Source organism: Anoplolepis gracilipes, chromosome 11 (genome assembly GCF_047496725.1).
Source record: "Anoplolepis gracilipes chromosome 11, ASM4749672v1, whole genome shotgun sequence".
Classification (NCBI taxonomy): Eukaryota; Metazoa; Arthropoda; class Insecta; order Hymenoptera; family Formicidae; genus Anoplolepis; species Anoplolepis gracilipes.
In genome coordinates, this window is record NC_132980.1 from 8,716,347 (window position 1) to 8,743,484 (window position 27,138).

Sequence of the window (27,138 nt, forward strand, 5' to 3'; positions counted from 1 at the left end):
ACGCTCGCCGCAAACAGAATTAAATGTTTCTGGTTCGTGCGCCCTCATTCCTCCCATCTGTCCCATTCTTTATCTTACATTGAGCCGAAGGGGCGTAGAGGAAACACAAAAATTATGATACCCGGGTTTACAGACAGCTGGTTATACGGCAGCGACGGATATAAGTGAATGATGACGAGTCTGTCGTCTGTGTTAAATTTTATCTGAAATATGTATGTCCTAAGCTTCTGTTCGCCACTCTTATCAATTTTATTACGTCCCGTCTTCCCACGATAACCGTAATCCTCGCGTAACGCACGTGTTCTCTTGCCATCACTATCCTCTAACAATTAAGCTAACATTTTGATTGAGATTAAGCTAAGTTTTAGCCATGATAACACTGATTGTGAGTTACATGTGTCGAGTATCTCTTAAAAATAGAATGATTTTCATAATATTTATAATCTTCCACATTATATAAGAAGAATCGGAAGAAAACTAATAAATATATTGTAGTTGTTGGTATGCATTTGCAAAGACAGTTGTATATAATATTAATTTTTCTGTCGTACATAATTACAAATTTATATAAATAATTTGTAACTTGTAATTACAAATTTAAATGCCAATAATGCGTAGCTCCTATACATAATTACAAATTAATACATCAATAATTTATAATTGTTCAGCGATTAATATTATGTTTCTATTAGAAGCGCATGACATATAGCATCTATTTTAACATTATCGTGATTAGTACAAACCACAATAATGTAAAGCATAATGCAAACATTAATAATTGAATTTATTGGATTTATTATCATAATATTGCTTTTCTATATGATCACGGAAATACCACGTTATACGCCACAAAACTGAATCATTGATAAATACGTATTTATTATAAAATATGAAGAAGTTGCGCGCGCGTGAACTTTTGTTTCGTTCGACAGTCTCTTCCCAGGAGAACATAGAATATTCTCCTTAACTTGCACCGCTATGATGAGCAAAATGTCATATCTCGCAATTTTTGATGGGGCAAGTTTCTATCGAGGTTAAATAAAGAAGCGCCTGTCACGAAGACAGACATTTATCTCGCAAAGAGATCTGAGAGAGAATCGCGTAGGCGTCGCGTGAGAAAAGCAAACAGCGTCCACAGGAATAAAAAATGTATCAGTTGAGGAGCGAGATGCGACCAGTAAGGAAGGACGCGAGGCGGGTGGAAATATAATACATTTCTCTCTTGTCTTTCCTATTCTGAAATTTCGCAGCATCCATTTCTTATCGTCTCCGCGGTTACATGAAATTCTCCTCGCACTCCTGAGACTTTGCTCGCCGGCGAATTTTATCTGACAACTACTTTGGCGAATGGCAGAGAAGAGAGGGAAAGTCAGAAACGCGGAAAACAGCCAGATAGGAGAAAAGAGAAGGAGGGGGTGGGTGGGTGAGGAGAATAGTCGCAAGAAGAAGAAGATGAAGAAGCGAAAGAAGAAAAAGTCAGAGCAAAAAAAGAAGAGGAAACGGTGAAGTTCGAAATGTGACGCGAAACGTGCGACAAGCTGCGTTCGCCCGACTCTGGGGAAATGGGGAAGGAGGGGAGGGAGAGGGGTGGAAATGTACCCAACTCCCCTGCTTCTCGTTCTCCCTTCTTTCACCTTCGTCCTTTGTTGCACTTGAGGTGCAAGAGCTGCTCTAGCAAGCACGATCTCGTTAACGGGATATGCGCCGCACGCCGTTCGTCGCGTCGTACAACAACCCGCCTTCTGGTTCCTAGCAAGATCAAAGCGAGGTCTGTCGCGACTAACAAACAGAGCCTTTCGCGCAAGAGCAGGAGGAGAGATGTTAACCTCGTGGTATTCGCTTAATTATATACTCGTACATACTTCCATATGACGCGGAGGGCCCGCGGCACAAGCCGTTTTATCACGAAATCGTATTCCGCCAACGCCAAAACTGCCGTACGTAATCGCGACGACGACGATTTACGCTCGTGATAATTATCAACATCGGCACAATTATAATTCGTTTTACTTTTCGCCTCTTATACTTGAATCTCAAACTGATGCCTTTTGGTAGACGAAAAAAATATCTTCATCTTTTGATATTTTATATTCGATTATAAAATATGTGTATAACTTTACCAAAATGATAAAGTGTCAAAGAAAAAAGTATAATTTTTATTTTAATTAAAACAAATGAAAAAAGATGTTATCATTAAATAATTCCAAGAATGCAGAGTTTACAAGACATTTAGAAGCATTTGTAACGAAAGTGGAAATTCTGAAATTTTAGATAACGTCCACGAATTTTCTACAGAATTTATGTAGAAATTTTGTATACAAATTTAAAGTAGAATTAGAAAAAAATTAATAAATAAATAAAAATTTCCAAATCTGTTGAAATAATAAAAAAATTGCTTGCATCGTACTCAAATAAATTCGTCTTTATATTTAATAAATGTTTTATCAAATAATAAATCTTTAAAACATATATAATAGCTTATTTTAATATTAATATTAATATTAAAATTTTCATTTCGTCAAAGAGAATTACACACGTAGTTTTTTTCATGAATTTCAAACGTCAAGTATCCAATTAATTTCATCGATAGATATTCACATAAGCTATAAAACTTTCTTCCGCGAGACGATTTTTATGACGCTCGAAAGTAAACGCTCTGAAAGATGCGTGCGCGCAAGCGTTTGCTTAAATTCGCTAATATTAAGATAAGGCAGCGGCGTCAGACGACGGAGAAAAAAGCGAAACGCAAATAGCTAGAGAAGGGGAAGGAAGCGATAGGGAAAATGTAATAAAAGGATAGGAGGCTCCGCGAAAGCACGAGCGAGATAACTAGGACAACGTGTTTATACGCTGTAAATTCGTCGCTCGAGATTGTCGTCGTCGTCGTCGTCGTCGTCGTCGTCGTCGTCGCCTCGTCTCGCTAAGTTGAACGGAAACACGCTCGAACACACGTTCGTGTAACACACACGTTGGGTGTACAGAGTACGAGTATTTATGAGTATTTCGCCTCGTCGTCGACCAAGAATCACATACACGCGAGGCATCGCGTTAAAATTCGATCAGATAATCTTGTTTGTACCACGATTACGGCGACGAAATTCCTCCTCAACCGCGCGATATTTTCTCTCAGAACGACGACCACAAATTTGCCGCCGGATGTCAGCGTCCGATTCGAGGGCGCATAAATTTCCAGCTAATCAACGTCCGCCCGAGAAACGTTCGACGAGGGTGGCTTTTTGCCCGTTCGCTTATGGGAGAACGGTCGTACTAGGGCTCTGACCTAAATGCGGAACCGGGTCGGATTCAAGTTCGGACCACTCCGCAAAATCGCGTGTTTGCATTCGCGAATGTGGAACAAGGCTGTGCGCGCGTAACCGGTTCGCTGATCATTGTGGGACATGTCATCGCGGTGAAGCGACCAAGGCGGTGACAAGGACTAGACAAAGTTGGTAAAGTTCAACCGTGTTACTGTCGGTATTATATATACATATATATTTCCAAGACGCTTCGAAAATCTGCTTGTCTGCTGTGCAGATGGATCTGTCTATGGCAATTCCTCCTATCTCTTCAATATTGGAAATCTATTTTACTTGATATATTCGAATATTTACCCTCAAATTTTCTTCTACTCTAATATATATATATATATAATATTGTATATATCGGTAGTGGATATTTATTTTCTTAGGCGATAAGTTTCCTCTACATGTAATTTTCTAGCCTTTTTCTGAGTGAGTTTAAATGCAATGTCAAGGATAATAAATTAAAAATCCGATATAAAATCTATTTTTATACGATAACGAAATGCAGAAAATATACTAGTTCAAATGAAATTTTTTCCCGTGTCTGACATTTATTCGATTGACAACTGAATGTGTGTAATCCATCACGTAATTGAAACTTTCTGATTCTTAATTACAATGTTCTTCTCTATACCTTCTATTCTGCTATGATTTACAATCATTTAATTTTCTTTGAAATGATTTGAATACTGAAACGCTACGTTGTAATTAAAAAAGGAAAAAATACATTAATAAATATGTAAAACACTTTAAACGCTTGGATTAATTATAAATAATAAAATGATTGAGCTCCGAAATTATTTGTCATACGAGAGTCTGCATCTTGGAAATCACTGATCAACATCGTATCGATCGAACGGATTGTCCGGAATGCGATGAAGGATTTAGCATCATTGGCGAATCACGAGGACCGTAAGACAATTTGTGCAGCGTTTGCTCATTCCTTCTAGTACAAGTTTCTCTCGATTGCAACAGACTTTCGCGCATAATAGTTTTCCAGAAACTTATATTATACCGGAAGTTCGCTATTCGTGAAACTACTCAGAGCTCTCTCCCTTTCTCTCTTTCTCTATCGTTTCTCTAACAACTATTTGCTTTTCAGGTGACCTTAATCTAGGAAATGGTCACTAAGAGGTATTCTCTCTACAAATGCAACCAGAGACCAAGAGACAGCTAAAAAAAAGCAAGCAATAGAAAAAAAAGAGAAAGAGAGAGGTGTAGAAGGATAAGAGAAATGGATGATACTAGCTGAAAATACTGACAATGAGATGTAAAAATATTTTGCTTATATCGTTGTCGTCTGCATACCTCTTATCTATATCTATTCCGAACTGACTCTATCTGACTGAATCTATTCGAAGTAACTCGATTCTCAAAATAAATTATATCTACACCTCCACAGTGCAAAATGTAAAGTTAAATGGATAGTTAAAAGATCGGAAATGTTTTGTCTTTCTGCTTTCAAATACGTGGTCTATTTTGCTGCTACAATTTGTTAACTTACATCACAGGTACTCTCATTTAAAAAAAAATTTGTGTTCTTTTTTTTTTTTTTTTTTTTTTGAAGAATACAAGCATACCGATTCGCGTGCACGCATATTACACAGATAAAGAAATATCTTTTTTCCAAACAAACTCTCCTTTTCTTGTACATTTCTGCTTGGTATAATTGATTAATTTATCTTGTTAAAACATTTTCGTATCGAAAATATGCAACGCAAATTTCCCTGTCAAATTGACAAGGGAACGTGCATGAAATAAACGGATAACGTATTTTCACGCTTGTCGGCGAATGTGCAAATAGCGTGAAATTGACAAACGGATGCTGCGCAGAGACGGAAATACGCGCTATCTCAAAACTTGAGGATACAACGGAACATCCAGCGACGAATTTCGCGGCGAGAAGGGAAGAGAAAGTATAAAACCACGACTATTCCCTCGTGGAAATTCGTCGTAGCCACGAAAAGGCGGAATTCGTAACGATTATCGTCACCGCTGTCTCATCGTCGTCGTCGTCTTCGTCGTCGTCGTCGTCGTCGTCGTCGTCGTCGTCGTCGTCGTCGTCGACGTCGTCGTCTGCGTCCGTGTCATCGTCATTGTCTCCCCGCCGGGCACAAAACGTCGTTCAAGAACGAAGGTTTCTTACCTCCTTGCCGGGAGCTGAAGGCGCCGGTGCTTCCTGCGATGATTAGAAGCAGCAGCGGGCTTAATAAGACTCTCGAGGAAAGCGGCATCTTTCCTATACTCCTCTACCGGCGCTTGCGCGACACGGGCTCTTCTTAGCCGACTTCCCTCATCACAGCCTCCCTGTAAGAATAAAAGATAAGACATAAGACTCGGTTTCGTCAACGAAAATCAATCTCGCAAAAAGTCTCATAACATTGAGTCAGCAGACGTACATTTTCCCGGGGTATTTCAAGGATATTTCTGACATTTGTGATCTCGTTTTTCATATCCGCACAAAGGGATAACGATTAATTAGTGAAACATCTTTCTTTGAAATATTAGAGAAAAACAAACCTATCTTTTGTCATAACAAATGGTCACATTTCCGGTAGAAATCAACCGACATTGCTCGTACAATTGAGGAACGGATTACTCGTTCTCTTATTCGAGGTGACCAGCGGCTCGTACCTAACAGTGAATGGTACGACAGAATACCGGGTTATCTTTCTCACCATGTTTTCTCTCGGCTTACTTATTCTCGCCCATTCTTACGTCGTGCAAGCACATAGCGTGGGAGAGAGAGAAAGAGAGAGAGAGAGAGAGAGAGAGAATACGAGAACGAAGTAGATTCAGAAGGCGAGACGGGACGCCCGGAGGGGGGGAGGGGCAGGGGACGCGGATGGCCCCCGGGGCGCGTTGGGTTTCCATTATGCTAAACCGCAAATGGAGTCCTGCGATCGAGTGTCTCTTCGCGACCGACCCCCGAAGGCGCACACAATGGCGCCGGTGGCAAGGCTCCTAAGGTGTAATGTTACGTAGAAATTAAATTCGCCCATATTCTCTCCCGCTGGTGCTGCACGCGACGCGTCTTTTCGCTCGCGGTCGACCTCGTCGACGACGACGCCTCGTGTATCCCTTCCCTGTCACCTCGAATTCGTCACCGTCACCTCGCGACGAAAAGCATCAGCCGGCGCGACACTCGAGCTTTTTACGCGAAAACGCATTTGCGACGATGATTTCTATGGTTTTTCCCCATGAAAAATGGCTCTCACGCGCAACCCGAATCGCACACCCCGGGGATTCTATTAATAGATCAGCGTACGTTCGGGTTTTACGTTAGAAGAAGTTTTACGACTCGACAATTTTTTATTCTTCGAAAAACTTGGCACCAAATGGTTTTTATTTAAATGATTGTCATGCGATTACAAATTTATTGATATGTCGAACTTTTTTAACGTAATATCCAAAAGTATTAATTAAAAATTAAATTTAAATAAGAACATTTTTAACTATATATTATATAATAAATCATATGACATTTTTTTTTCCATGCGTCATTTTGAAGATTTGCTATGCAAGCAGTTTCGTAAAGGAAACGTGACGTATGCACAACCGAATATGGATGTTTGGGATTTTCCACGACGCAGCTTTTCCTCTCAAGGACTCGATTACAGGCGAACAATTTTATTTGGATACCGCAAACTTTTTCATATAAAAAAAATTTTTTTTTTTTTGTCATGGCTAGCAACGAAAACTTGTTATATCGTGCGGCGCTTTTACAACACATACGCGCAATGCGCTTTCACCGCACATTTTCAATATCTTTTTAGTTCTCCTCGCGCGCGCAGCTTATAAGCGTTTGATCGATTCCGAGTAGACGTCAGATTCGCAGCTTTGATACAGAGCGAAATCAATACATACATATATATATATGTACCTTCCCCACTTTGAAATGTAGCAAGTAAATATTCAATATTGGTAACATCAAGCCAGAATCTTCCAGTAATTAAGTTATTGTGTAAATATTACAAGATAGAACAGAGTAGAGCGGAAAAAAAAAATATATATATATATATATATATATATACACATTATACATGCTAAATATATATGTATATATCAATGGGAAAAATTTAATTTAATTTATTTACACTGTACATTATATTTTCTTTACGTCATCGACACATGAAAATTAAAAATATAATTGCAAAATGTATATCTACAGAGCAAACAAAGAAAATCCGCACAACATTTAAAACCAGATAAGAAATTATTGAATAATTTAATTGCAATATTCGATGCGCAACAAAAATAACTTTCCTATTAACTAATATAGCGGATAATTAAGATAGTAATGAAATTAAAATCCGAAAAAGAGAGAGAGAGATTATATCTCTACCAGGACTACAAACAGGAACCAAAAATAGAACTTCGGAATGAAAAGCTAATTTCATTTCAGACAGAGTTGATTTCGCTGTCGCAATATTTGCGCGGAAAAATTTTTATAGCTTTCATAGTACAACGAGTTCAAATCGCAACTTGCGGTAAGTCATTACTGTTACATTTCTACTTTTTCTCCGCATCGTAAATGAATACAAAGATTAAGATGAGTCTTTCGTTGCAAAATGTCATGAATGAAATTAAAGGAGTCTCAGATATCGCCTTGTGCGAAATATTATCTGTACTTGATCAAGATGAAAAAAAAAAAAAAAACAAACAAGAACAAAATGTGCAGCATGATGCAATTTAAATATATAGAAACACACATATAAAAAGCTCTCATATTTTTGCAATATTCAATACAAAATATTTACATTTATATTTCGTTAATAATTATACATGTGTATATTTTATCTTCTGTCAACTTCACAGAAGATAAAAAGAAATATATTAGAATAGAGATATGTGCGCTGTGTGCAAAAGATTTCAGCCTTTCATATATTTAGAAAAGCGAGTATCGGAGATAAAGAGAAAATCGCTATAAAATTTCATCTATTGCGCCAAATATTTCAATAGGTTCGATACAACCGACGTTTTAAACATCCTTTTCCTCCCGTTTTACGTGACAATACAGGTGGATTCTGGGATCTAGTCGGCTTCCAAACAATGCCGGAAATTTACAATGTTGGTTCAACGTTTACCTGCTGCGTCGTATGTTTAGAAGACAAAGAATAACAGGCTGAGAAGGAAGAAAGAGAGGCGAGAAAGACGGAAAGCAAGAGATAAGACCATCCAACAACATTGTTTCTTCCCTTGGAACATCCTTGTCGTTTTAAAGCCAGCTTCGCGTGGAAGCGCAGGGAAGCTTCCGCTTTGACGGTTTTCTTATTGATCGCGCAAATTGTATTCCTTGAACGAATCTAAGGGATTGCAATATTGGCGCGACACGATTGCAATGATATTATCGAAAGCGATGCGACAAATTGAAAACCAAGAACTGATGGAATCCCTCCAAGTCGAGAAGTCTAAACAAACTCATTGAGACGCGTACTTCGCCAAATAATGATCTACGTAACATTTTTACTGATTGATTTCTTTTTAAGGAATAAAGAAAATATATATATATATATATATATATTTGCAATATCATAATGATATATATTCAAGTTAAAGAAATTACGATAGAAAAGAAGAGTTATAATATCTATTTAAAAAATCGTTAGATTTATCGTCCTCCTGGAATTTCTTTTCTCAAAGGCTGCCTAATATGACATAAGGTTCGCCGTCAAAGAATTTTTTCGCAATTTATTCACTGCGAATCTTCTATAATCTATAAAAAAAAGTCGCGGTATGACATACCGCATGCACCCTGGCATCTTAAAAATCGAAGAAAATATTATACTTCACGGGCAATCGAAACGCTGTCACGCTCAGCGGCTTGCGAGATGCAAATGGACCACTTTCACGTGTCATCGCTTATAAATCTCTCTTCTTCGTAGATGTTCGCCAAAACGCGGGGTTTACTAACTGATGGAAACGATGTCGAACGCATTTGAGGGAGAGCGGTGTGATGTGTGGAAAAAAAAAAAAGAAAAGAAAAACAACGTACGGAAGAAGCTGCGCGCCGGCAAACAATGTGGTCTTATCTAACGGAAAATTTCCGCGGGCTCACAGCTACAGACATATATGGAAGGAAGGACTTCTTCTTCTTCTTCTTTTGTCCCGTCTGGCGAACGTAGCTTCGAGATCGGCCATTTGCCAAACGAGATTGAAGATTTGCACCGTTGGTTCGCCGGTTATTATCGCCGAAGCGTATAGATGGAGGGAAAAAAGGATCACGGTGCGAGAGCGGAGGGATAAAAACGAACGGTGGAGGAGAAATTGGGATAAGAGAGAAAAGAAGTTTAGCGGAGATATGGAAAGGCAAAGAAGAAAGAGACGGTGGGAAAGAGAATAGAATCGCACTGGTTTATCGTAGTGGATTCTGGACGATTCTTTTCCTCATCGAAAAAAAGGAAGAACCAAGAAGGCGGAATCGAGAGAAGGAACGACAATGTTGTGACGCGGGACGCAAACTTGGTCGGAACTTTGATGGACGATCCGACGACGACGATGAAGCTGGGCCATCGTACTTTCATGAACTGGAAGAAGATACGATCGCGAAGCTTTGCGAGAAGTCCTTTAGAACTGACTGAGTCGCGTTAACTTATATTCAAAAAGTATGTGTTCAAGTGACATTATTTAGTTTTCGCTCGGTTCGATAATATTTTCTATCGTGCTTTGTAAAAATTGTGTCTTTCTTCTGTAGAACGAAAACACGAAAAATCGAGAATCAATAAAAAAGATTGCATATTCAAATCATATTAAATATAATATAAAAATATTTCTATATATATATTTTAATTAAGTATAAAAGTAAATGCCAATATTTATATTTAATATACTTATTACGACATTTTCCGCAGCATAAATACCTACTTATAAACGCGTGTTTTTAATTTTCTCATTACTCTCTTTCTATCAAAGACTTTTTTACGCGACAAAAAAAAAAAAAATAAAACATTAAACAAATTTTATTTCTCTCTTGAATTTTACGGAAACTAAAAAACAATATATAATAATTATTTAATGTTCTAAAAATAAAAGTTTGTATTTACACTTAAATATATTAGTATAGAGATTCGACTCAAGTAGAGAGACATCGCGAAAGATTACAATGACGATCTCTCGGTATTTCAAAGATATTTAAAGCGATGCGTGACGCGCGCAAAGCTTCGGCAATGGGACGAGTTAAAATTGTCGTGGTTCGCAATCGTCTCGAATCGCGACTTCTCGCCTTCCAATCGTTAACACGCGCATTCCTATTCTCCGTAATTACCTCGCCCCCTTTCCCCTTCTAGTTCCCCATGTTCTCGCATGTATCGCTCGAATCCCACGCAAATGAACGTACAATTTACCGCACGCGTTTCCGCAACCCTTTCCCTCTCGTCGTTTCGTACCACGCGAATTCCTTCGGCATCGACGAGAACGAATCTCCACCGCATCTTGTCGTCCTCCCCCTCATCTCCTTTTATTCCCCCACCCCTTCTCTTTCCCTAGTCGACAACGCGAGGTATGCGATTCTCCGTATACCGTGTGGAGCCAATTACATCGTAAGAAACGTTAACTTAGTTTGTCGAACAGTTAGCACGAGAGAGGTGGTCTTACTTCCCTCGATACTACATGTACATCCCTGGCGATAACGGTGCCGCGGGACGAAGAGATATCAAGTTATATAGTTGGGAGCATCCGCTTTGCTCGCGCTCTATCCACCAATACTAGAAGCATACGTATATATAAAGGTACGGCTCCACAGAGAGCGCGCAAGGCCAGAAATTCCAGGCTCGCAAATTGCGAGAGTCCGATGAGACGCTAACTCTCCTTCACCTAATCTCTAACCCGTGCCCGCGGTAGTAATTTTCAAGTCGGGGATCTTGAACGATAAGATCAACGTGTAATAATAATAATAATTTCATAATGTTAATAACAATAAAATTGCACGGTAAATGTCTATAATTGCTACTGCAGCGAAAGATCAATTTTATTTTCAATACCAATGAATAAAACTGCCATAGAAATGAAATGTATAAATGCTTTTAAGGAGGGGCAAGTCTTTTTTAAGAAGTTATAAATTATAAAATTACATAAATAAATTTATTGAACATTTTTCATTAAATCGTTATGAGAAATTGACAAGAACAAAAAAAAATGTATGAATTCGGTCGCTTAATGAATGAGGAATGGTATTTTTGTTGATTGGTATTGAAAAAAATTGATTTTTCGCTGCAGTAGCAATTATAGACATTTACCAATTGCACTATTGAATATGTTCAGCTTTCTATTAATGATATTACGCAACATCTGTGATAAGGAAAAACAATGATAAGAGATAATAAATTTCAAATGACATTATCGGAGACCAACGCGAGGCACAAACGGTGCGTTCGTGCTACAAAGTACTTACAGTACACATCTCGTAGCAATTATACGTCGCTTTCTGTAGTGGATTGCTTTCCGTTACACTGGTTTCGACTCTTCAGTCAAAAGTTGACAATTAACTGACAATGACTAAAACTTCTCGCGCAGCGTTTAGTGTTCTTATTAACGGCGCGTTGTAAACAAATAATGTTTACGTTTGGTTTTGTTAACGTATTTATTTAATTCTGTTTTGTGTACCGAGAATAAATTTGCTTTAATCAACAAACTTTCTCAACAATAGAATGATATACGCGTGATTCAAAATCTCTCTCTCTATATTTAATTAGTTTTTTTTTTTTTTAGTATTATATTTAATATTTACACTTAATACTTTTAATCTTATTTTTTAATATAAAATTTAGGATAATTTTTGTATCATCCATATATTTGTGCAAAATAAACGAAATTTTCTAATAAAATTTGAGACGAGAAAATTATTTGTAACAATTAATATATTTTTCAAAATTATTTTTATATAATTATTTTCCGATAAAAATGTCACTAATTGTCATCAGCTGACATTTCCTTTAAAACATTTATTTGTTCTACTTCAATGGTACTTTGCGGACATTTACAACATGCTGAAGACACAACTAGATTATTATTTTATTATACGTGTAATCGCCGTAATTAAAGCTTCACACCAAACATCCCTCCTGTTCCTTCGGAGCTTGGAGACTGCTTCGAACAGGGAATTAACAGGCGTATATCGAAAATCAGGTCATGTCCGTCGTGGATAGAGAAGACCAGTAAAGTTTCTCCCCGGTACGAAACCAATTCCGCGCGGCAACCAATTATGTCGTAAGAAACAGCGTTCTCGAACGAGTTATCGCGGTGTCTCGTCTCGCGAGGTATATGGGACTCCCGAAGATTCGATTGTAAACTTATTCTAGTTATAAAAGGGATTGTTGGTCGCGAAACGGCTTTTACGTCAAAGGAACGATAGTATAGCAAGATAGAAGAACAAAACACGTTTTGCAAGCAGAACGACAAAGAAAAAAAGAATAAAGTTTTATAGTTTAATAACTTGAACAATATCGCGCGTCCGGCACATTTTGTAATTTTTTAATTAAAAATAAAAAAGAAATTTTTCCGATCATTTTACACACAAAATCTATTCACCGCGTCAAAGTTGTCGATAAACAAATGAGTTTCTTGGATCGTTAGTTATTCTCGCGCCATCGACTTTTTTCAATGTCAAACAGCAAACACTGTGCAATAAAAAGCGATGCATGACTGCGCATTCTGCCTCTGGGATGAGAAGCGAACGTCGAGCCACGGGAAGTTCGATCGTGTCGAATACTCCCGGAGAACGAAACGGCTAACCGGATACGCGTGCAGTTAAGCGGAAGTGCGTAAAAATCCGCACTTCTCTCGTACGCGCTTTCCCGTCGACGCGACGTCGAGAGAGAAGGGAACGCGATCGAGGGAAATAGTTTCGACTTAGCTAAGGAGAGTTTCTCGAGGGCGGCCACGAGGGTGGTGTTAGCGGGAACGGTGTGGTGAGGCGAGTCGAACGAAGTCGTGCTAAGCAACTTAGATTAGTTGAATCGACTGGTCTCGCAGCTGGCGAACCGCCAGGCCAAATTGTCAAGAGAATTGCTCTCTCTCTCTCTCTCTTCCTCTTTTCAAGTCTCACCACCCACCGCATCAGGGATCCGCACACTCGCCTTTTCCTCTTCTACCTTTCGCCGTCATGTTCTTTTATGCACAGTGAAACAAAAGGGGCCGTTGACGTAGACGGAAATCTAATTCGCGAGAATGTACGTCGTTGATTGTATTCCTGCGGCTTGCAAGACACGATCGCGCGGGACAAGGATCTCGGTGGCTCTCGCAAAATTCTTGAAAATTTCGTACGTGCCTGCTGTCGTGGAATTGGAAAGAACATGATATATTCTTCATGTACGAGAAATTATTCAGTTTTATCGGCATGTGCCCATCAGTATAAAGCGAGAAATGCACTGAGAAATAAACTGCAACGTATGAAATATAAATCCACAAAATGACAACAGCAAATTAAATTTCGTGTAGTTTCCAATTTTTATTTTTTCTATATAATCATGTAATTGTAGCATAAAATAATTAGAAAACATAATGCATTGTATGTAACATTTCTATATTTACAACGAGCCAATGATTATTGAAATTAATGCGGAATCAATATGCACACGTTTATCATACAGCTATTATTAAAACTATTATCAATTTATATACATGGATCATTATAATAAAAGCTATGTTAATTGTAAGATTCGTCTACTTGAAACTATTTCTTTTTAAATAAAAATATAAATATATTTCTAGGCCATAAAAAATATATATTTTAAATATAAACTACTTTTTGTGAATTCTTCCTTTTTCTTTATTTATATATTGTAATATATAAAATCTTCTATTATTTCTACAAAACAAAAATATCACGGTCTAATAAAATCGACATTAATTCAAGTAATTTCTAGTGATTCTAGCATATATTGAAAGCACAGAAACGAGCTTAAGCTGGTCGTCAACGACTGGTGATAAAAATGATAGTCAGTCATCTCGCGAGGCACAAGACTGACCGATTCGCGTCCGCTCAGCTTACCGCGCTCGTCAAAGGTGCTTTTATCCGAATCCTTTATTTCCGTCCTGATCGCAAAGTTGTATAGGTACGGCACACCAATTCGTTTTATTGGATTCCGCGTAAGGGCGGCGCCGTGCGTTTTTCCGAGTTACCGGGCGGGTGAAGAAACCCGGCAGGCGCGTCCTCATCCATCATCCGTCTACGCGGAGCGCCGAGTCATTTAACAAACGTCTCTTCGAGATCCCATATTGCGCCGTTCGCTGGCACATCGTGCTCGCGAGAGATTTGACCGCGCCTCGTAGCCATCGGTTCGTTTAACCACGAGAAACGCATTCACGATTCTAAAATTCACGAGGTGTATATGCGTAAATCGGATGAATAAAAATAAATCCAAAATGTAAAAATGTTGTTCCGTCTAAAAATTGATTTTCAAAACACGTGACATTAAGATTTCAAACGTTTTTTTTTTTATATCTTTTCTCTTAGAATCGAATGATAATATAAACGAAAAAAAGCAGAAATATATATATATTCGTTAATGTATTGAATAAAATTATTTTTGTACAAAGATTCTCTATAAAATATATTTGAATAATCAAGTTCTTATTTTTGATATATATAAAAATTGTGAATTATTAGATATAAAATATTTTCCATTGATTACCGTCTCCTCTGGAAATAATAAATTTTATTTTTGATAAATAAAAAAATTCATCATTATATTATATATTTTATAAGTTGAAAATATTATCATCTCTTTATTATCGAACTACATTGTATACGTATGTAGATGTTACGCTTATGGTTTTAATTTTGTATTTCGCGTAGCAAAAGAAAAACGATTCTTTTTTTTATTTCAAACTTGAAAAATTTTATAAAACCAGTAAAGAGAGCTGTGCGATCGTGTATCGTCATAACTACGTTCAACTGTGAGACAAACGAACTGGCCAATTCGGTGGTTTCAGTCAAGCGCCTTTGCTTGTTCCCGGATCGTTTGTAGGATTAATAATAAAAACACGATGGTCGAAATTGTCAGTGGAAGTGAGAAAGACGCGTGCAGAGGAATGGTTCATATTGATCAAAATGCTGTGCTAGTTTTCGCGCGCGATCGATAGCGAAAGCTACTGGTCGGATTCCTGTCCGGAACACGGTCCTCGTATCTCTCTCCCCGTTAACAAATCACGAGCCGCTTTGGTCCATATTGCGTTGCGTTACAATCGCTGTGTACAGTCGTTGTTTTGCTGCTGCTCGTCGTCCACAATGTTGATATTGTCCCGGGAAACCCTAAAGCCGACAGAGACGCGGAGGTGCCATTGGATCGTTGGCTTTGTCGTGAAACTCGCATCCTTACGTTAATTGAGAAACCGATTGACGAAAGTTTCTCCGCAAGCGACAAATTTCTTCTCCTCTGTTCTCGAAAGCGACTTGTAATTCAAAGGCCTAATACGAATTTACAATTACGTGAATTTTACATGGACATATTCACGACGTGGACCGCCCTTTTCTCCGTGAAATTAGAATGTTGTAGAAGAGCGGCAAGATTAATTGCGGCAACGTCTTAACGGTCGTTACCGTTCAATCGAGGAGGTTAAAAAAGAAAAGTTGATCCCTCGACTTATCGCGTACCGCATCTAATGTTATTAATGACCCCGCGATCGATCGACGTCGTTGATAATTAAGAAGGTTTAATCTGGACATTTTCGAGGAAGTAGCGTTCGATGTATTCCGGATATTGAAGACTGACTAGACGATTTTATCGATTGCTGCATTTTTCTTGCATAAAAAGTCTCAGAAATAAGGCTTCAAACTTTTTGCGCCGAGAAAAATAAGAGAATTAATTAACAATTCATATTGTAATCTATTCTATTGCGTACACTTCTTGATTAAGAAATATTAAGAATGTAAAACGATATTTTAATCGAGAAACTCTCGCTATTAATATCTCATTGTCAGAGAGAGAATATTGGGAAAATTAAAAAAAAATTGTTAAATAAATATATGTATATATTTAACAATGTTTTTTTTTAATTTTACCGATATTTCTCTCTGAGATATTATAATAGCGAGAGCTTCTCGATTAAAATATCGCTTTATATTCTTAATATTTCTTAATCAAGAAGTGTACGCAATAGAATAGATTACAATATAAATTGTTAATTATTTCTCTTATTTTTCTCGGCAAAAATTTATATATATATATTATATATTGTGTAGTAAAAATGTAAATAAATACAAACATCCAGATGATCGCGCAGTTGCAGATATCAGTGCGTGTATTATTATATATACTTTCTCTCATGTCACGCTACGGCATATTATTCGATCGCACATCTGTGTCTCCGGATGTTCAAACTTCTTCCCGTGGCGATCTGGCTGACGTGATAACCAAAGATCGATCGCACAAAATACGACTTTACTCAGGTTCGTTTGCGAGTCCCATTAATTCTCGCTGCCTCCGACGGGGTATCGGCCGTCTCCGACCGCCAATTATCTTGCAGTCTGACTTCCATCATTAACGATCCCCGATTTCTTGTGCCGTCGCGCGGTTATCAACCACCACGATTTCACGACTTCACGGAGATGGGCACGGACACCGTCTCGTACGGAAACTGATACCGGTTGTCCAAGACGGATGGACGTTGGCGTGGAGGATAGAGCTTTATCGGCCGGCTCGAAATCCTTATCTCTCCGGAGGGTTAATCTCGGTGGATCCCTTTCGCGCGCGGCGAAATCTCCTTTGAGTCTAGATCTTATATAACATATCCAACGAGTTGACGTTATGCCGGTTAGAACGAAAGCAACGACGACGACGACGACGACGATGACATTGGCACCGTTATTTGTCACTGGTAGCTCAATAAATTTCAATGTTACCACATTTTCATCCGTTTTCTCGTTCCCCAAAATGTCTAAGCCCTTTCTTTTCTAGAAATATATTTTTTCCTCCTTCTTTGCCTTTCCGTTTCCTAATTTCTTTTCTTTTTTACTATTCTTTCCTATATATATTTTTTCTTATATTTTTTTTTTGCTATTATTTTGTGTAACTATTGTTATCAAAAAAAAAGTAGCTAAATTAAAAACAGATAATTGCTCTAAGAATGCTAATTAATTTGCGTCTTAATATTGGCTCGGTTTAAGTATAGTCTATCGCAAACTGATTTAGGAAACAGCAATTGGCGCGATCGATGCCAATGCGGGGATCGTTCTCGGAAACTTGAACTCTAGCTTTTCGTCTTGCAGCTTCCTGCTGATTTCCACGCGAACGCCTGTTATGCCAGAATTGCTTTCCATCGCGGCGATAACTATCAAAACTCCGCAAAGCATTCGTTGAACTGGATTTTTAGAAACTGCGGGGTATACGGGAATTGTGAGAGCTCAGATTTCACGTTATGAGCGTTACAAGCCAATAGACGCAAAACTGGAAATAAAACGAGATCCATAAATCGTCTTAAGCCAGCTATATTCAAGTGTAGCCAGAGAAAAAATAAGAGAAGCAACGCGGATCAGATAACAGATGGCAGCTATTTTAAACTATCCGAAATATATACAATCCCGAGATTCTCTTTCGAAATCATAGTTTCCCAAATCCTACGTAGACGATCTTCCTCGACTATACCGTCCTGTCGACGACAGAATTAAAGTTCTCGGCGCCGCGAAAATACGAGGGAAAAGGTCGCAAATATCCTCCAAGAGCCCGCTGTAAATTGGTACAACGTGTACTCTTTCGCCAGGCCAAAGCTCGATTTGCTGGCGTAGGCGTAAGCTGATTTCGGCGTCTGCTGGCTCCACGAACAACTCACCGTTCTTGCTCTCGTACAGCTCGTTTTGCGGATTGGAATACGCTCCGGGCTGATACGACGTCCGATTCGAATTACGATCCGCGACCGTGCAAACGCGACCCCGCTCTCCGGAGCGAGAACGAACCGACCAGAGCTCCGATATTCTCGCCCTCGCCGTAAAATCATATCTCACGATCGATTCCCGCAGCCTTGCATCCACCGTACCGCATATTCGGTGCATCGCTATAGTTCCGGAGGAGGGTATCGCTCGCTTCGGAGGGAAAAAAAAAAAAAAAAAAAAAAAAGAAAAAAAGAGAGAAACTCCGGAATCGATAGCGAGAGCTATTAATACCAGAAAAACATCGCCACGCTAGACATTTATCGCTAGATGCTTATTTATAAATCTAATAAGAAATTTTTTTTATACGTTTTACACAATTTCTTTTCGTATATTGAAAGAATTGAGCTTAAGCGCCGTTGTAAATCTTTGAAAATTTAATTTTTAATTATCGCAGATAGTGTATAACACTTCTATATGATATCGATATAATTAATATCGATTAAAATATGCGATTGCATATTCTACACGGAATGTTAAAAAGAAGAAAGTTGTACGTGAGTTATTTAGAATTTATATAAAGATTTCAAGATTGACACGAGAAAAAACGCGGATTCTAATTATAACTTTCTAATACAACCAACAAAGTTGCAAAATAATAATGTTGCGAAGCGCGGCTTAAAACATGTGCGGAGACTACAGAGAGCGATTAGTGGCAAGATAAGAGTACAAGCAACATACGCTTGCCTGCTATCGGATTTACGGTTTAATGTATAGTGAAGGAAGGATAAAAACTTTAGGGGAAAACGTAGTAGCTTTACACACAGGACGCGCAAATGTGCATCAAACTGCGAGAATTATGTAACTATCTATGTAGAAATAGCGCAAAACATTCCAGAAACTTTCAAAGTTTCCAACAACATTCGTATTACTACTAGCCTGGCACTTGGTGTCAGTAAATGTAACGAGTTCTGAGGTTTCTCTTCGTTCAATTTTCCGTCTTTCTTTCTTTCCATCTTCCCGTCGCCATTCACTCGAAAGAAAGTCAAGAGAAATGAAACGCCCTGATTTAATTATATGTCAAAATGAAAATAGAGGATATCAATCGGATCGCAATATAAAACTGCTAAGTAAATGATGAATAAAAGATATTTTGCTTTGTCCGAGCACACAATATTATCTTTTTTCTGTAAAAACCCGATTTACATATCGTTTTATTGATTCAATTTAAATCAAGTTACTAGGTATATATATATATTTATTTATTTATTAGATTTAGAAAAGCTAAGCTTAGTATGATTTGTTACTCATTAATATTATTGATATGATTAAATAAAAAATGTCAAATATCCTGCGATTCTGATTCGTAATAAAAAATTGCTTTTTCATATTTGTTAAATATGTCACATGTCCTTTGAAATATTACAGAAATATCTAGACTGAAAATGTCAGTTTGTATCTAAAATAATGCGCGTCAAACATACCTATATTTCATCTTGTGTTACATCCGCTAATATTTAAATTCTCACAATTTATCCAATATAACTAGCTGACATCATAATACATTATAAAAGTCGCATTTGTGCGACATATAAGAAAAGCGTCCTGAAAATGTCACATTGGCCGAAAGTCGGTCAGTACTCGACAGTGAATGTAATGAGTTTTATACCTCTCTCCTCTGTCCACTTTTCCGTCTCTCTCAATCTTTTCCCGCAAGGCTTTTCGCCGCCGCCTCGAGGCTCGAAAGAGAATCAACGCGCTGACTTAATTAGGCGTCGAAGTGGAATTAGGAGTCAACAATGGGGGTCCACCGCCTCTCTCCCTCTCTTTGTCTTTCTCTCCCTCTCTCGTTTTTCCTAGCTTTTTCCGTGACGAACTTCCCTCTTCACTATCTCGCCGATTCTATCCTACCGCAGGAATCGGACACACATACACGTACATACACACTCTCTTTCTCTCCTCTCGCAAGGTTCATCCTGTCCCGCAAACCAGACCACGCTTCGTGGATCCTTTTCGCCTCGTCCTTAGTTCTGCGCTCTTACTCGCGGTCGAAATTGCGGTTACCAACCGCGCTTGAGGTATCCAGGAAATCACGAAGAGAGCTTTACCTTTCGCTCGCCCAACACAGAGAGAAAGAGAATCGAAGGGAGAGCATGTAAGCCGATTTCCAACTGGCGCTCGATACTTGGCCGCCTTACGCCACGCTGTCATAGTAAAACAAAGGAACGCGGGCAGTTCCCGGATCTCGTTGCATCTTTTACTTCATCTGATGATTTATTTACCAATTGCGCGAATGCGCGTTACGATAAATTATCCACGATTCGTTGGAATACGGCTGTAAAACCAGTGTAAGCTGTCAAAGATTCATAGCAAAGCAATTTCCAGTATCAACGTGACACTTTTTTCACATTTTTATCATTCAAATAAAATATTAGAGATACTGAAGTGATATTTTGTGGCTGAAAATGGTGCGAGTTCCTTCTTAAAATCCAGAAATTATTAAATACTTTTATACGATTCGACGGTATCAATAGCGGTTCGGTTAAATTTTTTTTTCGTCGACCAGCGCGCGGTGCTGTTTTATAAAACACCCAAACTTTGACTTAAAGCCCCCGTAAAGAAAACAAAGACGTTCGGCGCGGTTACCAGAGATGGAAAAGAGAGCCAGAGGCGAGTTGTATCGGAATAAGCCGATTTTAGAAGGTTTTCTCGCGGGCAATACCCACTTCGTTTTCGGACCGCGTCGAACAATCTGCTGACTATGTGGAAAAGTGACTATCCGCCGTCCAATAGTGGTCGAAGACGTGCAAACTTATGTATATGTATACCGCAAACCTCAAAATTTTCTTTCTCCCCAGGTTTATACGGAAAGTTATTTTTATATAAGGCTGATTCTTCTTCTTCTTTTGTTTTTATTGTCGCCGACTTTGCAATTTAGTTAAATAAGAAAAGCATTATAGTATCGAAAACTCAGATTTCCAGTATTGACCGTACGATCTCTTATAAAGTTCTAATGCAATTTTGTTTAAAATCTATCGTTTTATTACCTCAAATTAAATAGTCATTTAAAAATATAAAATTTGATCAGTTTGCCCGCGTGCAGCAGCATAATTAGCTTATTTATTCTAGCCATAAATACTGCGTTAATACAGTATAATAATTGTCAACAATTTACATATAATACTGAGAATTATTTTGAAATAATAAAATATAAAACGTGTATGTACATGCGATATTGTTTTTCGAGCGACAAAATATCGAGGTTAACGGGAGAAAATTTATCCAGTCCGATAGTCACAACTCAACGCTCCTTCTGCATGAACTAGTTTTAAGTTTCTAAGGTGAGTAATGCTCGTAAAGGGAAGTTTCGAACCTATTTTACTTAAAGAAGATTTTATGAAGTTATCTGTAATGTAGAGTTAGTAGATAAGCGCGGTATGTTTTCTTTTAATTCGTTATAATTAACCTAACCACCTCTCATCCCACGTACATTTTCCTTGCTTAAAAGTAAGCGTAGAATATGAAGTTATATTCAATTTCTTCATTATTATTGTTTCATTTCTCTTCTTAAAGAACTGTATGTACTGCAAAAGAATCGATTACTTTCAATCATGTAAACTATGAAATCGAAATATAATAATTGTCGATCACTAGACTGTAGATCAATGTTACAAATAATTGACAACATTTGAAAATAATTTCGCTGTGCACGGTTTTAAAAATAAGTCATCACTGAAACCGTCGAATAACATCCAATTCAAAGGCATACTGATCGCATACCGCTCTAGGAATTTTATTCGCTAAATCGCTCGACTGAATGGATTCATTACAAAAAATCGGATTTCGAATCGAATTCATTGGAAGCGACCAGGTCGTAGATATCGCGGGAGCCTATATATCGAGAACGTAAAGATTCACTGAATTTCATGGTTTGAGTAATTTCACGCGATCGCGATCTCAATTAAAGCAATATTCCAGCTCGAAAAATCGCGTTTCCGTCCAATCGACGAAAGCACGATGATCCAAATTGCTGAGCTGAGTGTTATAAAAATTCTATGCTCTAGTCGCGTACAGACAGTGCAAAATTTTATCGCGCAGCATCATCAGATCTTTTAAATATATGCAGTTCCAAACTCTTCGCGATCTAAGCTCATGATAAGATTATTTTAGTTAAAATTGAGATAAAAGTAGATATTTTTATTACGTAAAAAATTTCACTCTAAAAAATATGTATGAAAAGATTTGCAAAATATTGTAAAAAAAAAAAAAAAAAAAAAAAAAAACAAAGATATCGCATAGCGCAGAAATGTGGCAGCGTCAAATCGAGCGATACAAGTTGGCGGGCAAATTGTCGTCGAAACTCGTGTTAGTCGAGCGTAGTAATCCGACCTATAACTCCGTTCAGTTGTAAGAAGGTAAACTTTGTGTGGCGGGGCACAAATACACGTATATATATATATATATATATATATATATGTGTGTATATATACGACCTCAGGCACTTGCGAGTATGGATTACACTGCGTCCGGCGTAGTCGTCGACAAAAAATCGAATTCGCAGATTATCAGCATCGCGCTGGTTCGTTTCGACGCATACGTTTACGCACGCATTCCAAGAAAAAGCCTTCACAAATCTGATCAATGCGAATGTCGACACGAGATGCAACTGCGCGAATGAACAGTCGCTTGTCTCACGAAGCAGTTTACAAGTCTAAAAATGCAGATATCGCCGTATATACATTCAGAATTAAGCATGTTGGAAAAATTAAAACAAAGTAAAATTTAAAAAAAAGATATTAAATATTTATTAAGAATAGATATTAAATATTATAGAATTGTACAAGATCGAGAAATTTCAAGAAGGTACTTTCGTAAAACATCGAGAAAAATGCATTGCTTAAAAAAAAAAAACATAATTTTAATATTTTATATTACAACACGACACTGAAAGGTACATTGTGTTTAACATTTAAATTTTAAATGGTCGCGATGTGACCAAAAAAGGCAGAAGATAAAAAGTTTAATTAAAATTTAATTAAATCCGATTTATTCAGTAAAACCAGGTTGAGATATTTTTCCAAGATATGAAGAAGGTTACACGTACGTAGCCATAAAATTTGACAATGTAACATTATATTATTATATAGATGTATAATAAAAGATGTATACTAACAGATATAACATTAGACATATTGATGTAATTTTATGTAAACCGATAAATAATATAATTTGACGTATAATATAATATATATAAAATTATTTGAAAAATTCCAAATATACTTCATTCTGTCGGATAATGTTGCCGAAAGTAGGACGCAAAGATAAGTATGTACTTGAAGAAGATCGAGGCATCACAGGGTCAGCATTGCGTTAGTGACGTTTCGCTTCGCGCAATCGGCAAAGTTTGATACCGCGAGCGTAAGGGAACATCCCAAAAACTTCGATAATGGAAGTAATTGAATTTCAGCCGAGACCAGGCCGCGGAGGTAACGGCACGTACCTAACGAAATTTAATGACGATCGAATTTAATTGGATGAGGAAATTTAACGGACGGATGGTTGGGCAGTCACGTAAAAAAGTCTTCGTACGTGAATCACGGGAGGATACCAACGATTCGACTGGACATGGCAGGAAAACGGGAAAGGAAGGAGGAAAGAGAACGAGAGAGAAAGAGAGAAGGTCGAAAGCCGTGAGACTTTGAGAAACCCGTGACGGAGTACTCGTCGACTCTGGAGAAATGGATCCGACGATTACTCTGGATCCACGAGACGAAGTCGTAAATCGTGCCCGGCGTTCGCTAAGCGAAATGAGTTTTGGAATAAGATCGAATCCCCGTCGACTTTCGACCGATCGAGCCGCCACGCCGGAACGATCTTCGTAAATCAAAGTGACCCTTATACAGAACGAAATTACCGCAGTTCGTCGAAATCACCGTTTCATAACTACGTAAGTACGACGAGCCTGGGCGAGTTTCGGGTCGGCTTTACGGTGCGAGCGACGGCTTCTTCCTCCATCATCGACGTCGATTTGGAAAGGAAGAAAGTAATGGATCAATATACAACGCTTCGCGAAAGCAAAAGTTCTCGTCGCTTTAGTCATCTCTCGAGAAAACGCTAATATCGATTAAAACAGATTCACTTTTTTGTACTTCATGTTGTTGAAGTTTCTCACGCCTTAATGCGCCACATCATTATAGACTTAATAATGAATAATATAACAAGATATAAAATTTAAATCAATAGCTGTCTGCAATAAGATCTTACGAAATCAATGGCTATCAAAACTAATGAATACATCAAAATTAATTAAATCAATATTATAATTACTATTAATGCCATAAAGTTTATAATTCGTACAATTTAATTTATTGATCCAATACGATTATTAGATATTTAAGAGAACCAATATGAAACATTTATTCTATGCAACAATATATCTATAGGTAAAATTAGAGAGACATATAATTTCGATATATTAAATATATAATAAAACTTTTTGAAATTAAAAAAAGTAAACACATAATATAAATAAACATATAATAGTAATAACAATATGTAAAAAATATCTCGTGGAAAACAAATTGTGTTTGAAAAATATTTCTCTATTTCTCTCATCTTTCTTTATTTCGAGGCATTACTATTTATTTTTCTGGAACAATATCTCTATTATTCTACTTCGAAGTTAGGATTCTCAGATTTAGAACAATCTCCTGGAGTATTTTAGGATACAATATTCCTTAAATTATATTGCAGAACGTACAGAAAATATATTCTCTTGCAAAGTTTTCCTTTTGGATAGTACAAGTATAATTTCATGCTCGCACAGACAAGCGCAACTCTATATTTGTAGAAATTTGGGCACGACTAAAAGTATTCACACCTAATTATTCATTCGAGAATTTTAGCTCCATGTTGATAATTTAGACATTTTCTCATGATTTTTTTATCGTACTGATTATCAAATTTGTATAGCGTTTAAGCGGTTTTTCGGCAAGTGTAAGATCCGTTTTATTCTAGAAGCACTCTAAAAGCACTCTTGATTTTACATATATATTTTACATATATATCTCGTTTCATTCTAAAATGTCCTAGATCTTTATATTCTAGATTCTGGCACGAAATACAAAGTCATCTTGCCGCGACCGTGTCTGCTGCATAATTGCAGCGAATTAAATTCGTCTCTCGTGGCTCCCACGGAAATCACTTCCCCACCGTTCGCGCGTCATTATTTTCTGCGGCAACTTACACGGAGTTTACGTACCTGTCCCACCGTGTTCATTAACGAAGTTCCTGGGAAAGAGGACTCATCCGCTTTTTATCAACGACTTCGCAAGGATGGAGTCGTTTTCGGATGGAAACTTTTTACCAACCGTCCATTATCTCGAACAAACCTGCCGAGAAGTCGAATTTTCGGCCGAACGTGACACGAATGATCGCCTTTTCGTCATGACTACGCAATGCATGTATGCGTACACGTTTTGCACGTGTGTATGACAAACGTATCATGTGACTAGTGGAATATTAAATTTGTTGATTTTGGACAGTAAAATACAGGAGGATTAAGATATGTATTTATATATCTAGCATAATTAATAAGTTATGTTAATTATACATTAATTATTATTAGCATAACCAATATATAGGTATTGTAATATATTAATTGTTCGATAGATTAAAAGTTATATTTATTTAAAAATTACGAGACTTAATTATTTAATCAATCACTATTAACCCTTATTCCGTACCGATGGATCATTTTTGTCTGTGATTTTTCTAACAATATATTTAAGTAAATTATTTTTCAAATTTATTATTTTAATCTTTATTTAGAATGTTCAAAGAAGGTATATACAGTTTTTAAGATTTTTTAAAACACTTTTACATATTAATAAACTTATCGAAAATACGCTGACCCATCTGTACAGTTAAAAGGTGCCAAAAATAACAATACGGAGTAAAAGTTACCTGTATACAGTACGTACAGATTTAGAAATATCACCATTGTAATCTATTAAAATTATCAAGAATATCTGTAAGAAGATATTAAAGTTATCAAGAATAGCTCAACTAAAATTACTAAATAAAGCCTTTTTATATAATATATTATTATATATTAAAATTATAGACGAGCAGAAATATTTTCGGAGCGAGTACCAAAGATTACTAATTTACAATTCTATTTTACATTCAAGCTATACATGCTGTCGCAAATAAATAGTGACAGTAAAATTATTTGCGTGTTCGCTATATAGATGACCCTACAGCATAAAAGTAATCTCTTCTTTGTAGGCTTATGTTTTGAAAACATGAAAAAACATTTTCAACGAACGAGCTTTCATACCGTCGAATCTCTCGCGTTTCATCGCCGCGATAGCCGAAGCCCGTTTTTCGGAAAACTTGCAAGCGGCGCGTTGAAAAATGAATTAGTTTGTTCTTTGTGTAGCGTGTAACTTTCAATGCGGGGACACAACGGCGAAGATAGACACGTAACGAAAATCAATTTTGAAGGGAAATTTTTTCCTAACGGCAGGAGTAACAGCGGCATCGAGCGGTAGCGCTGGCGACATTTCGATCAGAGCAATGGAAAAATAATGACAATAAAATTTTTAAAAACCATCGCGCCAACGACGTTGCGCCGACAACGCCGGAGAGCAATTTTGCTCTCGGAGCAACAAAATTGTCCGCAGTTTTCCCTGATCTGTTTTTTTTTTTTTTTTTTTTTGTTTTGCTTTCGCGAAATCGGAACGACCATACGGGCTACACGGCCGAGATTTGAACGGCGACGGAGAGAGGGGGGGGGGTTGGGGAGGGGGGGGCGAAGGGGGAGAGGAGGTGGATGCCTAACAAGGGATAACTTCATTAAGGGCCGCGGACCTAGCTTGTGTGTTTTACAAGTTACAAATTAAGCTGATTAGCAGCAAGTCGAAGCTCGAACTACCGCCTCGCACCGGCCGAATCTCCGCTCGTCGCATGCGACAACGTAAACGTTGAATCGTGCTCCCGTTTGTTGACATTCTGCATGTTCGAACGGCG

At 37.6% G+C, this 27,138-nt stretch overlaps 1 protein-coding gene across 6 annotated transcripts in view; it reads right to left on the reverse strand.

Annotated features, from left to right (window-relative positions):
- LOC140670956 (uncharacterized) overlaps positions 1–27,138 on the reverse strand; it is a 251,243-nt gene that overhangs the window by 120,142 nt on the left and 103,963 nt on the right. For all 6 annotated transcript variants that reach the window (XM_072901881.1, XM_072901877.1, XM_072901880.1 and 3 more), the window contains exon 3: positions 5,449–5,609. In XM_072901881.1, coding sequence (XP_072757982.1) covers positions 5,449–5,536 — 88 coding nt within the window. In that variant the 5' untranslated portion in view covers positions 5,537–5,609. The remainder of the gene's footprint in view (positions 1–5,448; positions 5,610–27,138) is intronic.